Genomic DNA, 18,500 nt, shown 5'->3' on the forward strand with positions numbered 1-18,500 from the left:
TAATATGAAAAATAGAGACATTTATTAAAAACATACAAGATACAAGAAACATTGTGCTTAGGACAATGACACCCCAGTCTCTTTCAAAGCAGGCTCCTTGGGACCTCACACAGTTCTCCCAGCGTTTCTTCTGTTCAAAACACTCTGCAAAATCCTTTGTTGGAATCAAGTTGTTAGCAACTACAGCACGATATTCCTTCACTCTGGTAGCAGAAGCTGAGTCGTTTTGCCACAACTCATTTCATGCCAAAATCCTGCATCAAAATCTTGGATACAGTAGTTTTTGGAATCCCCAGATCGCTTCTAGATCTTGCACTGTTGTTCACCAATCTTTGTTGATTGCAGCGTATACACATTCAGTGTCCTCAGGTGTTCTGCTTGTTGCAGTTATTCCAGAACATGGATCATTTTCAACAGAATCTTGACCATCTTTGAAGCGTTTGTGCCACACTTTTATTTGCATTGTACTCATTGCATTGTTCCCGAAAACATTCTGAGTCATCCGAATAGCTTCTGCAGAAGAATGTTCAAGCTTAACACAAAATTTGATGCAAATCTGTTGCTCTACTTGCTCAGTCATTTTGAATGCAATGACCACACAGTGCACATGCTCACTCAATGATGTCTACCGCCCCCAGTGACTAGTACAGTGAAGCTGTCATTGTTCACACCTGTGCATTCCACTCTCCTTGGCTTACAGGTTACAGCAATGTCACACAAACCATTCTCCTTATATTAACAATAGCTGGACTTTTTCCTGACAGACCTTATATATGTAAATTGAACATAAATGATAACATTTTGTTGTGTGTCTTGCTTCTTTAAAAAGAATGAGCATATTTTGAACTTCTTTACCTATTAGTACTTATAGATCTATCTGACTATATTTAATGGCTCCCTAGTATTTTATTGTATGGGTGTATCATAATTTATTCAACCCATCTCCTATTAATAAACATTTGCACTGGAAGAACAATATTGTAAAAAACATCATAGTGGCCAGTTTTCTTGAACTTGTATTAATATTTCTGTATATTAAATTTGTAGACATGAAATTTCTTGGCTGAATAGAAACTTCATATTGAACATTTTGGCAGATATTTCCAAATTAATCAACTTTTTAAAAAAGTGCCTATTTATACTTTTACCTATGGAAAGTCTGCCTATACTCTTGCCAACTTTTAAAATTAACCACCAATCCATCAGGCAGGAAAGATCTTATCCTGTTTTTTAATTTACTTTTATTGGTGATGTTAAACATCTTACATGTATGTATTTGTTGACTGTTATTTCTTCTGTGAATTGTCTGTTTTTTGTCTGTACCTATTGTATTTATTTCCTGTGGCTGTGATGACAAATGACCACAAAGTTGATGGCTTAGAACAACAGAAATTTGTTTTCTCACATTTGTTGAGTCCAGATGTCCAAGGTCAAGGTGCCACCTGGATGCTAGGGGAAATTCAGTTTCTTGTTTCTTCCAGCCTCAACCTCTGGTGGCTCTGGGCGTTTGTTGGCTGCACCGTTCCACTCTCTGCCTCCATCCATCCCCCTCTCTCTTATAAGGATACATAGGATCGTACTCAGGGTCCAAGTGGACATTTCAGAATAGGCTCTTCTTTTTTAAGAGCCTAACCTTGATCACATCTGCATAGAACTTTTGTCCAAATAAGGTCATCTTTACAGGTGTCAAGATTAGGACTCACCATATCTTTTTTGGGGGGGAGGGGCACCATTTAGCCCACTATCTTATTAATTTGTAAGGGCTCTTTATATTTTAGGGAACTAAACATTTTGTCAATGACACGTACTGTAAATTTTCCAGTTATCTTTGAGTTTGTTCAAGGTATGTTTGTCTTGCCAAATAGTTTTTAAATTAGTTAATTTTATCAGTCTTCTCATAATGGGATTTCTATCTTACTTTGAAAGGCTGGTCTATTTCTAGTATTATAAAAATGTTCTTCCATATTTTCTTCTAGAATTTGTGTTTTCATTAATTAATCTGGCTGGAGTTTATTTATTTTGATGCAAGAAGTAAAATACAGATACAACTTAAACATTTTGACAATAACAAAATGGCATTTACATAACACTCACCATATACCAGGAATTTAAAAAAAAAGTTCTCTACCTATATTAACTCAATTTTTACAACAATCATGCTAGGTAGATATATTATAATTTCCTCTATTTTCAGATTGAGAAATTCAGACACAGGAAAGACAGGATTTGAACCCAGGAGGTGTGGCACTAGAGGTGATGTGCTTGACCACTGCACTTGGCGTCCGGCCATGGCCAGCAGATCGACCCCACTCTATTTGTTACGTAATCTCCCCCAGCCACACTTGAAATGCCACTTTTATCATGTCCTAAATACCAATTTATATTTTGGTCTAATTTTAATCTCTGTTGTGCTCCTGAGTCTTTCCAAACTCAACGAGTTCTACCAAAGTTCCTTCAGAATGAGAGAAAGGTAATGTGACATCAGTGGGGAGTTTATGAGCAGAATTTCAAAGCAAACCACCAATGCATGGCAGTAACATGGGTGTTTGAGAAAAATCTGTTGTATCCTCAGGATCAGGGCTCAAAGAAGTGAATGATACATTTACTCATTTCTATTTGAGTTGAGTCTATTATATTCAAACTGCTTTCACATGTTATTTTAAATTAAAGTAAATTAGATAATATATGTAAAGCTTATAGTGTAGCACCCAGTAGGTAGTAAGGGCTCAATAAATGGTACAGTCATCCTTACAGTAGCCCTCTAAAGATATATTATTATTCTTTTGCATTTCCATTTCAGAGAGGGAGAACCTGGAGGTGGAGAGGCCAGTCAGTGGCAGAGCTGGGTTGAAGTACAGTCATTTTCATTCTGCTTTCATAGAAACTGAGTGAATGAACTAGTGAGAGAGGAAGGAAGGAATGTTAGCTCAGGGCCTCCAGGGCTTTTTCTTAAACAAAAATAAAATTGATTAGCCCTGGGTGGTGTTGCTCAGTGGGTTGAGTGTTGTCCTACAAACCAAAAGGTTGCAAGTTTGATTCCTGGCCAGGGCACATGCCTGGTTGCAGTCCAGGTCCTCAGTGTGGGGCATGCAAGATGCAACCAATTGATGTTTCTCTGGCACATGGATGTTTCTCTAATTCTCTCTCTCCCTCCCTTCCCCTCTCTCTAAAAAAAAATCATTAAAAAAAATAAAATTGATTATCCATCATATTGCTAAAATGTCTAAAATACTACCATTTTGACTCATTTATGTTAAGATATTTTTTCTCTAAGGTGCTTTAGGAAGAAATGAAACTCTTAGAAGAATGTCACGTCTAATGATCATTAGTCATATTGGTATAATAGGCAAATAGACAGACATGAGCAGGTAGGAATGATAGGCCAGGTACAGAAGGTCACCAGGGTGCAAAGCTCTGGGTGCTCAGCAATGGGCTAAACTGGGGAAAAAAAAAAACAAGTATTATAGGGTGGGCCCTGACCCCCAGGATGACATTTCCACTTAGTGTATAAGTAGTCATGTGGTTTAGACCCTTAAAGGAAGGAATGGGGGCTGGAGAATAGCCTCATCTGACTCCCACTTGAGCCCTTGCACAACCACTCCCTTAAGCATTAAGCCCTCCGGACAATGAGGAGCTGACCCACATCCAGTAATCTTAGGAACAAAGCCCCTTGTGTGCTGACCACAGAGTCAGAGTGTTGGTCAAACCAGAGATGACTCTTAGCCTCAGTTGTTTTAGTTCCAGTCCCAGAAAGGCAATAAAACCAGATGAGGTGATACCATGGCTGACATCGTAAAGACTGACTCCTGACTCTAGTGCTAACCAATCAGCAGTGACCATGACCCTGAAAAAACACACCTGGAAAGCTGATGAAAATTCTAGTGAGATTCTCCCCTAAGACCTCCCCTAAAATACCTGCTTTTAAAAGACCCTAAAGATGAAGGACCCAGCTTGCTCTCTCTCATGCCTCTCTTTCCTCTTTCTTCCCACATGGTATGCACCTTTGCTGTCTTTCTCCTAAGCTCCAAAGCCCAACTTTTGCTTCTATAACTTATTTCCTGAGTCCATGCAGCCCAGGGGGCTCACTTCTACTTCTGTGACTTTTTAAATACACTTTTGCCTATATTTGAGTTCTTGCCTCTGAATTCTGTCTTAGCCAAACTCAAGGACTGTGGTCTAACCTCACCAGTAACATCTGGTGCTGTTTCACTCTTAACCATATCAAGTCTGCTCACCTCCTCACATTATACTGTATTATATCGTCTTGCCCAAGACACTGCTCCCAGTTGATAGACTTGATTGAACACAGAGCTGGGAGTGAGCTAAGCATGAGAGAGTAGGAGCATTAAAGGGCCCAAACTGAGGTAGGGTTTGAGATGCGCTGGAAGGAGAGGTGAGCAGATGCTCAAATCACGGTCGGCCTGTTTCCCAGGGAGCAGACTCCAAAAACAGCACAGAAGAAGATGTTAGGCCAAAAGTTATGCCATCTAAGCCTCAGTGTCAAGAAAATTTCGGATACATATAGATGATTATTTTTATTGAATGATGATAGAAGCTGACTAGTGGATAACCCAAATTAACCACCACCTACCCCAGCTTTTCCCCTCTTGAGCTGCATTTTCATAAGTAACAGGAAAGGACCAAGAATAGTGGAAGGCCCTGAATTAAACGTGTGCTTGCTCTCTCTTGCCTCAGCAGCACCAGGAGAGCTGGTTAGAAACGCCCCGCCCCAAGCCTACTGAATAGGAAGCTGCATTTTAGACCCAGGTGCTTTGACTGCATTACAGTTCGAGGAGCACTACTTTGGGAGAGTATTGATAAAAATGCTGGTGGGGCACTGGGAAATTTGGTGCTAAAATATGAGGGCTTGATATTTTGTGAAAATTTGGTATTTTCACCAAAATTTTACATTTCCCTCAGGGCATTTGCTTTTTATTCAGAATACCCCAGGCAGCAGAACTTGCTTTACCTGTCCTGTAGTTCTGAAGGGCTGCAGGAGAAGGTGGGCCCCAGCTTTCGTTGCTAAGCAAACTCTGCATAGAAACTTCCACCTCAGCAGTGCCTGTCCCATTGGAAGGTACAATGTTAAATGTCAACAGAAGTTAAGAAGCTTTAAAAAATGTATCAACTTTATAATGGAAAAAAAAAAGGAGAACAGGGACTTGGATAAGTATGCAAAAACAGAACTGCTTATGCCTAGTAGTATTTTATTAGTTCTCAAAGCAGTTTTGAACAGGCATTTGCAGAGCCTGGGGCAAGAGTACAAATGGAGGCCCGCATGCTGCAGTTCAGTAAAATATATTCTGTCTTCCTACCTTGACAAACATACCCTTAGAAGAACTAAATTATAATATGTACAAAGCCATGGTTTATATACGACTAAAAATCAGAAAGTAACAAAGATGCCTGAATTGAATTGCTGTGTGTGAGTGTTGAGTCGATTACTTTGAGAAATTTGGATGAGCAATAAAGAGATTCATAATCCACAAGTCATTAATTAATCTATAAAATATTTTTGCCTTCATCTCAGCAAAAGCAGTATATTGTTATAATTAAGATTTTCACATAATTTGAACTTTGTTGAGAAGTAAGTGTAATTTAAGTAAAATGTAATTGGGTTTGAGTTCAAAATTGAAATGTTTGCCTAACGAATTGAAAGGAAAAAAGAGCAATGATGTGTGGTAGTACTGGACAAGACATTTCATTACATGAGAATCTACAGCATTCGTGCCACATGCAGGGGAGGATTTGACAAATAATTGATCTGTCTTTTCTTTACCTAAGCACTTCCGCTGCTCAAACCCTCCCAGCTCTCGGAAGCAGTGCCTGCCCCTGACATCCGCAGCGGCACAGCTTGTAAACCGTCACAGCATTTGGATACACTCCCCCTTTCTTTAGAGGATATAAACGAAGACACTTGAAGAGTTGTTCCCCTGGGGCCCCAGTGATGTTAGGAGAGTAGATATTTAGAGAGCTACAGTGTGCCTGCCAGCAGTGAGGTCTGGGTCACAAGTGACAGAGGCACCCCTGTGGTCCGTAACTCACACAGTTATGGGGCAGAGGGTTGTGACACATGGAACTCTCCAAAGTGTGGGGCCTCAGGCAGGGTCACCAGGAAGCTTTCCTGGCAACGGAAATGTTCCATGTCTTGATCTGTTTGATGGTTAGATCGGGGTACATATTTGTAAAAATTCACCAGACTGTACACCTTGTGTGAATTGTACAGCATGGAAATTATACTTCAATAAAGTCCTGTCAGCATAAAAAAATAAAGGCTATTGGAGCATGCTTTTTCTCTATGTGAACTAAAGGGGGAAACCACAGTATGATTCCATCACTCTAACACAACTGTTTTATGTATTCTTTTTCATATGCCTGCAAACATATGCACAAACATTCCATATGTTTTCTTCTTTCTTTTTTTAAAAACATTTTATTTATTTACTTTTAGACAGAGGGGAAGGGAGGGAGAAGAAGAGAGAGAAACATCCATGTGCCAGAGAAACATCATCATTGCCTCTTGCATGCCCCACACTGAGGACCTGGCCTGTAAACCAAGCATGTGCCCTGACCAGGAATCAAACCAGCAACCTTTCAGTTTGTGGGATGGTGCCCAACCCACTGAGCCACACCAGTCAGGGCTCTTTTTTTCTTACCTGGCTGCAACCCCACCACACATTTGGTTCTTATGTCCTTGATATTATATCTTCAATTTTTATATGTGGACATAGTCTTAGTAACTGTATAGTTGGTCCTTGACTAATGAGGGTTTGACCTAACAGTGTTTGACTTTAAGGTAGTCATTTTATGAAGGCAGCATTATTCTGATACTAAAACCAGATAAAGACAACACCACACACACACAAAATAAAGAAAATTATAGGCCAATATCCTTGATGAACATAGATGCAAAAATTTTCAGCAAAATATTAGCAAACTGGATTCAACAATACCTTAAAAAGATCATAGACTGTATAGAAGTATGATTCATCCCAAGAATGCAAGATGGCCCCACATTCATAGATCAATTAATGCAATACATCACATTAACAAAATAAAGAATAAAAACCATATGATCACCTCAATAGATGCAGAAAAACATCTGACAAAATTCAATATCTTATGATGAAAACTCTCAACAAAGTGGGTATCGAAGGAACATACCTCAACATAATAAAGGCCATATGTGATGAACCCTCAGCTGATACCAGACTCAGTGGTGAAAAGCTGAAAGCCTTTTCTCCAAAATCAGGAGCAAGATAAAGATGCCAACTATCACCACTTCTATTCAGTAGAACATTGGAAGTCCTAGCCACAGCTACCAGGTACGACAAAGAAATAAAAGGCATCTAAATTGGAAAGGAAGAAGTAAAACTCTCATTATTTGCAGATGACATGATACCAACTATAGAAAACCCTAAAGATGCCACCAAAAAACTGCTAGAACTAATAAATGAATTCACTAAAGTTATAGGATATATATTCAATATACAGAAGTTTGTTATGTTTTATACACCAATAGCAAATGATCAGAAGAAGAAATCAAGAAGACAACCCCATTTACAACTGTATCAAAAAGTATAAAATACCTAGGAATAAATTTAATCAAAGATGTAAAAGACCTGTACTTTGAAAACTGTAAGACACTGAAGAAATTGAACAAGATACAAATAAATAAAAAGATATACCTTGCCAATGGATTGGAAGGATTAATATTGTTAAAATGTCCTTACTACCTAAAGTAATATGCAGATTCAGTGCAATCCCTGTTAGAATACCAGTGGCATTTTTCCAGAACAACTCAATCCTAAAATTTATGTGGAGCCACAGAAGACCCTGAGTAGCCAAAGAAATCTTGAGAAAAAGCAAAGTGGGAGATATCATGTTCCCAGATTTCAAACTCTACTAGAAGCTACAATAATCAAAATAGTATGGTACTGGCATAAAAACAGATATATACTGAGAGCCCAGATATAAACTCCCACATTATATGGTCAAGTAATAGATGACAAAGGAAGCAAGGATATACAATGAGGTAAAGACAGTCTCTTCAATAAACAGTGTTGGCCAAAAACAGATAGATACATGCAAATAATTGAACTTGGTCCATTTTCTTACATATACAAACATAAATTGAAAAGATTGAAGACTTAAATGTTAAACCTGAAACCATAAAACTCCTAGAAGAAAACATAGGCAGCAAACTTTATGACATTGAGCTTAGCAATATCTTTTTTGATATATCTCCTCAAGTAAAGGGAGCAAAAGAAAAAATAAACAAATGGGATTATATCAAAGTAAAATGTTTTTGCACAGCAAATGAAAATATCAACAAAATGAATAGACAACCTACTGAATTGGAGAAGATACTTGTGAATGATATATCCAGAAAGGGGTTAGTATCCAAATACATAAAGCACTCATATAACTTTATGGCCCCCCAAAAACAATCAATCCAATAAAAAATGGGCAGAGGACCTGAACAGACATTTCTTTCTAGAGGACACACAGATGACCAAAGGATAAAGAACTGTTGCATGTATACAGTGGAGTATTATTCAGCAATAAAAAAGGACCCAACCTTGCCATTTGCAACAACATGGACGGACCTAGAGAGTATTATGCACAGTGAAGTAAGCCAGAGAGAAAAAAAAACAGAGGTATGAATGCACCTCAATGTGGAATCTAAAAAATACCCCAAATAAATGAATAAACCAAATCAAAGTGAAACAGAATCTTAGATACAGAGAACAAGATGATAGTTGCCAAAGGGGAGGGGATAAAAATGAGATGGACATGCACAGCATAGGGGGTGTAGTTGATAATTTTGCAATAAGCCTGACAGATGGTTACTAGACTTAGCATGGTGATGACTTTGTTAGGTGTAGTAGTATTGGATAACTATCTTGTATACTTGAAACTATACAGTAGAAATTATTAAGTATAATAATGTACACTAACTATTTTAATATAAATAAAAATAAATTAAAAATGAGATGAGGCAAAGGATGGTTGACTTACTCAATTCTGTTTTCCCTTTCACATCTTACCTCTTTAAAATGTTTAATTTAAAGCACACTTCAAATATTGAGGTATAATAATGAATTGTATCTGTGATCTTGGTTTTTCTCTGGGGTCATTGTCTTTTTTTTTAAGATTTTACTTACTTATTCTTGGAGAGTGGGAAAGGGAGGAAAAAAAAGAGGAAGAGAAGCATCGATGTGTTAGGGAAACATCGATCAGTAGCCTGGACCGGGACCAGGTCTGCAATCCAGGAATGTGCCTTGACCAGGAATTGAACTGGCAACAGTTTGCTTTGTGGGGTGATGACCAACCAACTGAGCTACACTGGTCAGGGCAGGTTCATTGTTTCTTAAATATGTTCCATCATGTATGAAAAAATAGTAATCCAGCTCTATTTTTGAGTATACCACTGGAAGATTGTTTTCTGAAAAACTCTTTAGCTACAGATAACCCCTGCTTGTGCTGAAATTCTTTATGTTGCTGTAATACTTTAATTGTATTTGAACCATGTGAAAGAATTGCATAATAACCCCCATGGGCCCATCAACCAGCTTCAACAATTATCCACACTCTGTCAGTCTGGTTTCCTCTCCGCCCCCGCCCCCAGCACAAATTTGGCAGAGAAGAGTGAGGGTGTATTTTTAAGCAGGTCTCAGACTTCATATAATTTTACTGTTAAATAATTAACTTTGCATATCAAAAAGAGAAGGCCCCATCTTTTTGTAAAATATAACAACAGTGCCATCATTGCACCCACAAAAGTAATAGTAATACAGGAGCTCCTTGAATTTTTAGTGGATCCAGAAAGAGTATTGGGATGAAGGAGCTCTGGCCTGAGTGTACCCCTTTCCTCCAGAAAAAAAAATGGTGGAATTTATTTTGGAAATGTCTTGGGTTTTTAACTGACACTTTCCCAATTCCTTATATGACTTTCAGAAAGCAGATATGGGAAAGAACCGTCCAGAGCAATGGACGTAGCCAGCACTTACCTGGTACCTACTGTGTACATCTCCGTGTACCTCATCTCCTTTAACCTTCACACTGAAGCTGAGAAGTAGAAACCAAGGCTCTGGGAGGTGCTTCCCAAACATAACCTGTGATTGGTCAACATTAGAATATGGTAATATCATCCTGGCTCCCTCCTGAATTAATAGGTGATTGCTGTTTAGTGTTAGGGAACAGGCTACTGGTTTGTGCCTTAATCTAACCAGATGTTTAACTGTAGTAGAAATAATAGCCAGTTCATTTTTTGAGATTCCCTGTGGAATGGTTAAATGAGGATAGTAATATCTCAGGCAGAGAGAGGATGAGAATGGCTTCCTCTTCCCAGCCCAGGCTGAGGGACCACTTAGTCTTCCCCTCTTGCTAGTCCTCTGTCCCTGGCCGGATCCAATGCAAATCATAGGGCTAGAGGACATTTGTAGATCTGTGCTTGAAAGTTTTGATTGTCTGCCTTGGAAACCTGTAAGCTGTGATTCAGTAAGGAGCATCTTTAAATGGCAAAATGAAGAAGTGCCTCCTTACACATGCTTGGCAGTGGGAAAAGCCCCTCGAAGCATTGCAGGAGGTGAAGAAGGAAGGAAAATCAAAGAACCTCATTAATCTAGATGGATTTTATGACCCATCTTGAGATGAACTCTGGTAACTGAAGTTGTTTGTGTTTAAAATGCCCTTCCGCAGACCCAAAGGAGTAAGCAGAGACCTAAGGATCTCGCTGGGTAGTGAGACCATCCTAGCAGGTTTACTGTGAGGCTACTGGAGCTTCAGCTTCAAGGCCCAGAGCTGGCACAGACCTCTCCCCAAACCTGGGGAGAAGCTCTAGAAATGTGCTCCTGTGCTCATGCGTATGAACTTCAACCCACTTAATGCCCAGATCCACATATGCATCTCAGGAATCGAGTCCTCAAGAGAAGTGTTCGTAACCATATCTCGATAAGTCCCACATTTCCCTGGTGGTAGAGCTTCCCTCCCTTTTAATTTCTCTCTGTAATCTGCAAGGATTTAACCTCATTTGTATTTCATTTATGCAGATGAAATTATGCAGCAGGAGATCAGGCCCTTGTTGGCAGTGGATATAATTGAACCACTTCACAGACAGTTTGCCATTCTTTCAGGTAAGGGGCTAGTTCATTTGTACTTCTAGATTTTGTTGGGGGCTCTGCTTGGAGGGCCTGGCCTCTTGAATCTTGGTGAACATTACACTCAAATTTCAACATCTGTTAAGGCAGTGGTGCCCAACCTTTTTGGTACCAGGGACCGGTTTTATGGAAGACAATTTTTCCTCCGACTGTGGTGTGGGGTGGAGGGGGGGCAGGTTGCAGGCCTCAGGTGGGACGGGGAGGAGGGCGGTTGGGGACCTGAGCTTTAAGGCTCACCTGGCCTGGAATGCACCAAGGACCATGTTGCTGAAGAAGGGTGGGATCTCAGAGATGTCATTCCATTTGCTGTTGGGGGAAATTTGATGTTTCTTAAGGGAGTACAGTTTTTTGAGTTTGTTGAAGAACAGGGCTGAAAAGGTTTTGAGGAAGAAAAAAGAAATAACTACTGACATCAGTTGACTTGTCATTCAGGTGCCTCTCCTGTCCCGGAGTTGTGTCCTAGATGGGGATGTCTTGTACAATCCAGGACATGGGGGGATTCTCTGGTTTTTCCTCCACATTGGCCACTGATCATTTAAGCCACTGGGAGCGGCATAGGTTCAGGGTCCTCAGTTTTCTTATTCCTGCCTGCACTGCCAGTGCTTAGAACAGAGACTGAAACATAATAGGTGCTCGGTTCAAAATTACCCAAGTCCTCCTGGTCTGTCCCATGAGGCCAATGGATTCCCTGTTCTCCCCCCCCCCCGCTCCAGGCACCCTGGTCTTGGCCCTGGAGGGAGTGCCGAACCATCCTGCTGAAGGAGCAGTCTCGTGGCTTCCCACAGTGAGGCTAGGGTTGTGCGGAAGAAAGGCAGGACCGGAACTGTCTCTGGGTTTCTAGCAACTGCTATGGTGGCTCTACCCTGCAGAAGGCCCTGCAACCAAAGTGCTAGAATGGGTGATGGGCTGGGGCCGGGTGGATTCCTACAGCCTTACACCAAACTCTGATGCCTCAGTGTATGAGTGTATCATTATGCAGTGAGCACGTAGCGAGTATATAACTACACGTTGGCTCATCTGGGCAAGGAATCCAGCAACTGATTGGTTATACATTTAATGATAGAAAGTGATCTCTTTTGAGTATCATTGAGGTGTTTCTTCCTTTTCTTTCTTTCTTTCTTTCTTTCTTTCTTTCTTTCTTTCTTTCTTTCTTTCTTTCTTTCTTTCTTTCTTTCTTTCTTTCTTTCTTTCTTTCTTTCTTCCTTTCTCTCTTTTTCTCTCTCCCCCTCCCTCCCTCCCTCCCTCCCTCCCTTCCTTCCTTCCTTCCTTCCTTCCTTCCCACTTGAGATGATTTAATGAATTCCCTTCTGAGTGACTTCCAGCTGTCAGCACACAGGCCCCCCAATGCTCCTAATCTTCTCCTCTGATCTTCTACTGAAGAACGTGGCCTTCATGATGACAGGCTGCTTTGGGAGTGTCCCTTCCCCAGGGCTTTGTGGTCGCCAGGTGCACAGTTTATCAAGGTCGACTGGGGCAGAAGCGCCGGCTCTTCTTTAAGCGGTCATGCCCCAGATGTGGGCGGTGTTGGTCGAAGTCCATCCTGTGCTGACACAGCCACCAGCACTACCTTGGCCTCCCAGGTGCTGCCTGTGCTTTGCCCGTGCGGCCATGGCCAAGCTCACCTGGCCCCAAAGTTTCCGGGTCTTCCTCAGTCTGGACAGCATGCTGGTGGCTGAGATGCAGGAGAGAAGCCCCCTTTTCTCATTTCTTAGAGGCAGAATAGGGGAAAGGTAACCTGCTAACATAACAAGCCTTAATGAGGATTTAGATTCTGGTTCACCTTGGGCAATTTACTTCTCTAAGCCTCTTCCCTCTTTTGAATAATCAATGGAGTCATTGAAATTCTGTGAATTAACTGACATAAGGTAGGAAAAATGCTTAATACTGTAACTTCCAAATAAAGGTTGGATATTTTTTCATGATGTATTCTAATCCCATACCATGTTTCTTTTAGGGTTACATTAAGATAATAATGTTTAGTATGATGCAGTTTTTATAATTAACCGAAGCCATGCTCACAGTGAATGTGTGCGTTATGCCACAGTTAGGTCGGAAAAAGAGTTAATCTTCACTTTTTAATGTAGAACACAGAACTGTGAGAACACGCACTGGACCGAGAGGACACCTCTGTTTTGGCAAAGGCTCTTCGACTGTCAACGACAGCCCTTCCATTTCTGAGCTTCTTTTGTCATCCGATTGCCCTTCTTATGAGAAAGGAGCATGGATTAGCAGTGGTGGCATTTGCAGCTCAGCAAGCACGTTAGACCATCAGCAGCCGGTCAATGCCGATGGGGTTCCAGGTCAACACTTTTTTGGAATTAGGTCTGCTTTCGCCTTTAACCATCCGTCTTTGTCTGGCAGAGGCAGCAGATGTCAATAACAAGGCTGCTGTGGGTGTCTGTGTAATAGCGGGTGTGCAAAAGAAATTTCTATGATTAGTTCTTTTCCCATCACTGTGGAGGGCCAGCTGTGGCCTCTGTGCAGGGTCACAGCGGTTTGCCATTTCCTGATTTGGGCAAGGAGGATGAAGATATTCCAGCCGCATGTTTTTCCTACAGACTCCACTGAGCTCTGGAAAGAGCCAGGGGTCCCATCAGCCAGGAATACTGAGAGGACAGAACGGAGCCTTTTTCTCACCGAGGCCCCAGTTGCTCCGCCCGCTGCGCTGTGGGAGTGTGCTCCTCCGGCTGGCGGGAGAGCACGGCTCTTCGCATGATGCCTGGCCCAGATTGGTGGCCAGGTGGTTTGAAGCCTCTGGGTGGAGAAGCCACCAGCAGGAATTGGATAGTGACCAGGGCTGGGGCCTCTGGAGTCTCTGACCTTGGAAGACAACCTGATGTTCCCTGCAACTATGACATATTTCTAAGTTCAGGGTTTAGCTAGGAGACAGGAGAATATAAGCAGGTGAGTGTGGTGGGAACACTAGGCTTTGTATTCAGACACTCCTGGGTTCACCCACTAACACAGCTCTGAACCTTGGGTGTCTCACCTGTAAAGTGGGTTGTTTTAAGGCAAGTGCCTAGAAGGGTATCTGGCTACAAGAGAACTTAGCATATAAGACTTGTTGGTTTGTTCCTTAAACCATATAACAGGAGATCTGGAGGAATACATTTAGTATTGAATCAGTGGCCCAATAACATTAAGGCTGGCATCTTAGTGATTCTGTTGATGTTTCTTTTGTTTTTGAAGTCCTGATTCTAAAATGGCTGCTGCAGCTCCGGGCATCAAGTCTGTGTCCATAGCAGAAAGAAGGGAAAGGAGCAATGCTGGCTTCTGCTCCTTCTGACAGAAAAGCAAAGTTCCCAGAAGCTCCTGGCTTATATCATGGAGCCATTCCTAGCAGAGAGGGAGTCCATGAAAGCAAACATCTAGTTTTTTGGCCACTGTGTAGATGGTGGTCAGGGAAGAAGAGGTAGGGAGTACATTAGCCATTTATCAGTGTTTGCTGTAATGAAGGATTTTTAATTAGGGGGAATTGTCCTCTTTTTTTAAATCCTCACCCAAGGACACTTTTTCATTGCTTTTAGAGGGAGGGAAGAAAAGAGGGAGAGGGAGAAAGAGAGAGAGAGAGAGAGAGAGAGAGAGAGAGAGAGAGAGAGAGAGAGATGTGAGAGAGAAACATTGATTAATCATCCTCCTGCAGGTGCCCCAAGGGGGGACTGAACGCACAACCCAGGCATGCGCCCTGACCAAGAATCGAACCTGCAACCCTTTGGTCTATGGGACAATGCTCCAAGCAACTAAGCCACCCCGGCCAGGATCTTTTTATTTATTTGTCTTTTAGTGGTTATTTACCTGCTCCCACCCCCTGAATTATTGTCTGGATTTCCCACTGCCTGCCCTATAACACCTTTATTCCTCTTAGAAATAATCAATAATGAAGGCATAAAAACACTCAGAGTCGTGAAGTCCCCAGCATCTCCCTCGGAGGCGGACCAGTGGAGCCCAGGGCGAGGCCGAGTGTGGGGCAAGTGGGACGTTCTCACAGGGAGGTGAGCAGGGCCAAAACTCGTACCCTAAGTCTGAGATGGAGCAGTAACTTGGCACCCGGGAGACGAGAACCAACGCAAGGAGGTCTAGAGCAGCGTTGTTTCATAGAAATATAATGTGACCCCCATATGTACTTTTAATCTTGTAATAACCATACTAAAAAGCAAAAAAAAACCCCATGAAATTAACTTTAATAATATATTTTATTTTACCCAATATATGTAAAATATGATTCAACATGTCATTAATATTCAAAATTATTAATGAGCTACTCAACCCTTTTTTGCACTAGGGTTCGGAAACCTGGTTTGCGTTTCACACTCGCAGCACACCTCACTTCGCACTGGTCACCTTTCAGATGCTCCGCAGTCACATCCGTCTCCTGGCTGTTGTGTTGGGCAGTACAGGCCACAGAAATGGTTGCCAACGTGTTGGACCAAATGCCTGCTCTTTATACCAGATGATTTGTTTTGCCCCTCACCATCCTTAAATGAAATTTATAGGCACCCTAATCGGTAACAAATAGACTTCAGGGTGGATAGTGGCTCAAACAAACACAATAGAAATTTAGTTCGGACTCTTGGAACAGTCTAGCGCGGATGTTTCTGGGCAGCAGATGATTCTTCTTCGAGTTGAAGGTTCACAGTGCAGGCTCCGTTTACTTCGTGGCTGTTATTACTATTTTCCATTTAACGACCTTCTTTTCATCTGCATCCAGAGAGCAGACAGGGCAAGTGAGCACCTCAAAGCCTCTGCTCAGCAGCAGCACACACCTCGCTCCACTGGCTTGGACCTGGCTCAGGTGCCTGAATGCATTCGCAGTGGGGGAAGCTGGGAAACGCAGTGAGCTGTGGGGCCCCAGAGTGAACAGCCAGCCTCTTACTTACTCATACACTCTAGATTTTTAAAAAAAGAAATGTAAAGGAGAACTGCCATGTAAAGGAGAAATAAAAGGAAAGTAAGCATAGTAAAATAGCACGTACTTAAATATATGTATACTTAAATAAATATTTCTAGCTATGCTAATAAAAAATCATGCGACAGACGGCTAGGTGCCTGCCCCTGTGTGTGGGGAGCCATGAATGTGACCGGCAAATGCCAGGGCTGGTCCACGCAATCAGATGCCCTGCAGGGCCTGACCGTAGAGATTTTCCAGAATAGTAAACAATTGTTGATGGAGTTCTGAACAAAATAAAGTATCATCTTCCCTCAGTTTGTAGGACAGTTGCATTCCTGGAAAATTAGTATATATTAAAACTGTTTAAGAATATTTTATGATTTGTGACAACATGGGTGGACCTTGGGAGCATTATACTAATAAGTCAGGCAGAGAAAGACAAATGCCTTATGATCTCTCGTGTATATATATATGTGAAATCTAAAATTAAAAAAAAAGAATGCAGAGAAACAGAGAACAGATGGGTGGTTGCCAGAGGTGGGGGTGGGCGGTGAGGGAAATGGGTAAAGATTGTTAAAAGATACAAACTTCCTGTCGAAAGTAACTTCTGGAGATGTGACGTACAAAATGGTGACTATAGTGAACAATTATTGAGTAGTCGAGTATTACTAAAAAGGGAGACCTTAAAGTTCTCACCACAAGAAAAAAAAGTGTCTGAGGTAATGGATGTTAACTAAACTTATTGTGGTGATCATTTTGTAATATATACACACATCAAATTGCAGTGTTGTAAGGCAATCATATCTCAATAAAATTAGAAAAATACAAAAACTTTTGTGATTATGTGTAAAGCAGGGTTAGAGTCTAGGATCAGGTCACTATGAATGGATTTTTCACTGTATTGAGTTTCTAGTAAGACATTAGAAAATCACATAGGGTGTGAGACAACTCTTTGTTCCGTAGGGCAGATTATTTCTCCTAGGCCCTGGGATTTCCAAGGCGCCTCCCAGGGAGCGGGGCTGCCGGTTTCCTGCGGTTGGAACCAGCTCGGCGGCAGAGGAGAGGCGGAAAGTAGAACCTAGACGGCAAACAGCAGCAACGGCCTCCCTCTCTTCTGCTGCTGATCTTCGCCATCTTCCTATGCGATTTCCCCGCATTCCAAATTCTCCTCTGTGTGATGAAGTCTTCATGCCATTTAATGAACAGGTGAACATTATACTAGGAGAAGTGAAGTTTATTTTATTTAAGTAGCCATTTTACTCAGCTACCAGTCGTGTGATTTTATCCTCCTTGAATGGGAACTTAACTTCGAGCTTTCTTCCCTTTGCACTTCCACATTTCCTCACAAGGGGGCACTGCATGCCTTGTTGTGGCTTGTCAACAGCTGTGTGAGGTCGGCCTGGCTTCTTCAGGGCTTCTGCCTCCTAAGACGAGTAACACAGGAGGTGTCCTCGGTTAACCTGGGGAGCAAGGGGGCGGGGCTCTCTGCTCTCAGGTGTTCAGTGTTGGTGTTAACCGAGATGCTAGAAAACTCCACCTACCTTTCTCCATTTAGGTGTGAAGAGCTTTACTTTATAATTAACGATAAAAGGTGAAATAATTAAATGGTGAATCACATCTTAAGGAATATTTTAGGCTCCCTGAAATGTTTTAGCTATTCTCTTGGCAAATATTGGTTATACAATTAATAGTGTTATCACACATCTAAATTTAGCCTTGCTAGAGATGCAAATTCTCTTAATTTAGGTTTCTGAAACTTCTTACGGTTGTGAAACTGAAAAGAGGCAGGATGTGAGGTGAAAGCTGCTGGTAATGTCCTGATCTAAGTCGTTTTCAGTCACCACACACAGGTAGCTCCATCTCTTGTCAGAGCTTGGCATCCTTGTTTAAACTTTAAAATGAGCACACAGGATTAATAAAGAGGGACTTCCTGGAGAAGCAGGACTGGTCACCCAGAGAAACCCCGGAGGGTTTGCATGCCTGAGCGATTGGCCTCAGAGAGCCCAGTCTCACACTGCAACACTCGGAAGAGACTTAGGTAGAAAAACCACAGGCTGACTTTCTCTTTACGCGATACAAATAGTCATGTTCGTGAAGGACACCTCCTCTCCCTTGAAACAAAGTTACACGGAGAGTTAAGAGCGTCGGCAGAAGATGCCGAGCAGGCGTGGACTCAGAGCAGCAGAACCGGGGGATGTGATGGTGGTGCCGCCGTGGAGACTGCTCACCTTTGCCTCTCTGAGCCTCCCTGGTTCTGGAATTTCACCCTGGATTCCCGTGCCCACCTGACTCACACAACGCTCACCAACCACGCCCTGCACCGGTGCCTCTTCTACTGGTTACGTGAAGTGCACGTCATCATTTGTACCCCTTGGCTTCACTGGGGAGCCGCGGCTCCTCCTCATGCAGCGCCCTCCCTGCAGGCACCTGGAGGGCGCCCACGGTGCTCC

At 42.0% G+C, this 18,500-nt stretch overlaps 1 protein-coding gene across 8 annotated transcripts in view; it reads left to right on the forward strand.

Annotated features, from left to right (window-relative positions):
• Nucleotides 1-18,500, forward strand: part of MCF2L2 (MCF.2 cell line derived transforming sequence-like 2) — a 211,617-nt gene that overhangs the window by 20,169 nt on the left and 172,948 nt on the right. For all 8 annotated transcript variants that reach the window (XR_008390153.1, XM_053657607.1, XM_053657610.1 and 5 more), the window contains exon 2: nt 11,055-11,138. Coding sequence is in view for 7 of the 8 variants with exons in the window: in XM_053657607.1 (XP_053513582.1) it covers nt 11,055-11,138 (84 nt within the window). In the remaining variant the exon portion in view is untranslated. The remainder of the gene's footprint in view (nt 1-11,054; nt 11,139-18,500) is intronic.

Source organism: Artibeus jamaicensis, unplaced genomic scaffold (genome assembly GCF_021234435.1).
Source record: "Artibeus jamaicensis isolate MK-2021 breed Jamaican fruit bat unplaced genomic scaffold, CSHL_Jam_final scaffold_474, whole genome shotgun sequence".
NCBI lineage: Eukaryota > Metazoa > Chordata > Mammalia > Chiroptera > Phyllostomidae > Artibeus > Artibeus jamaicensis.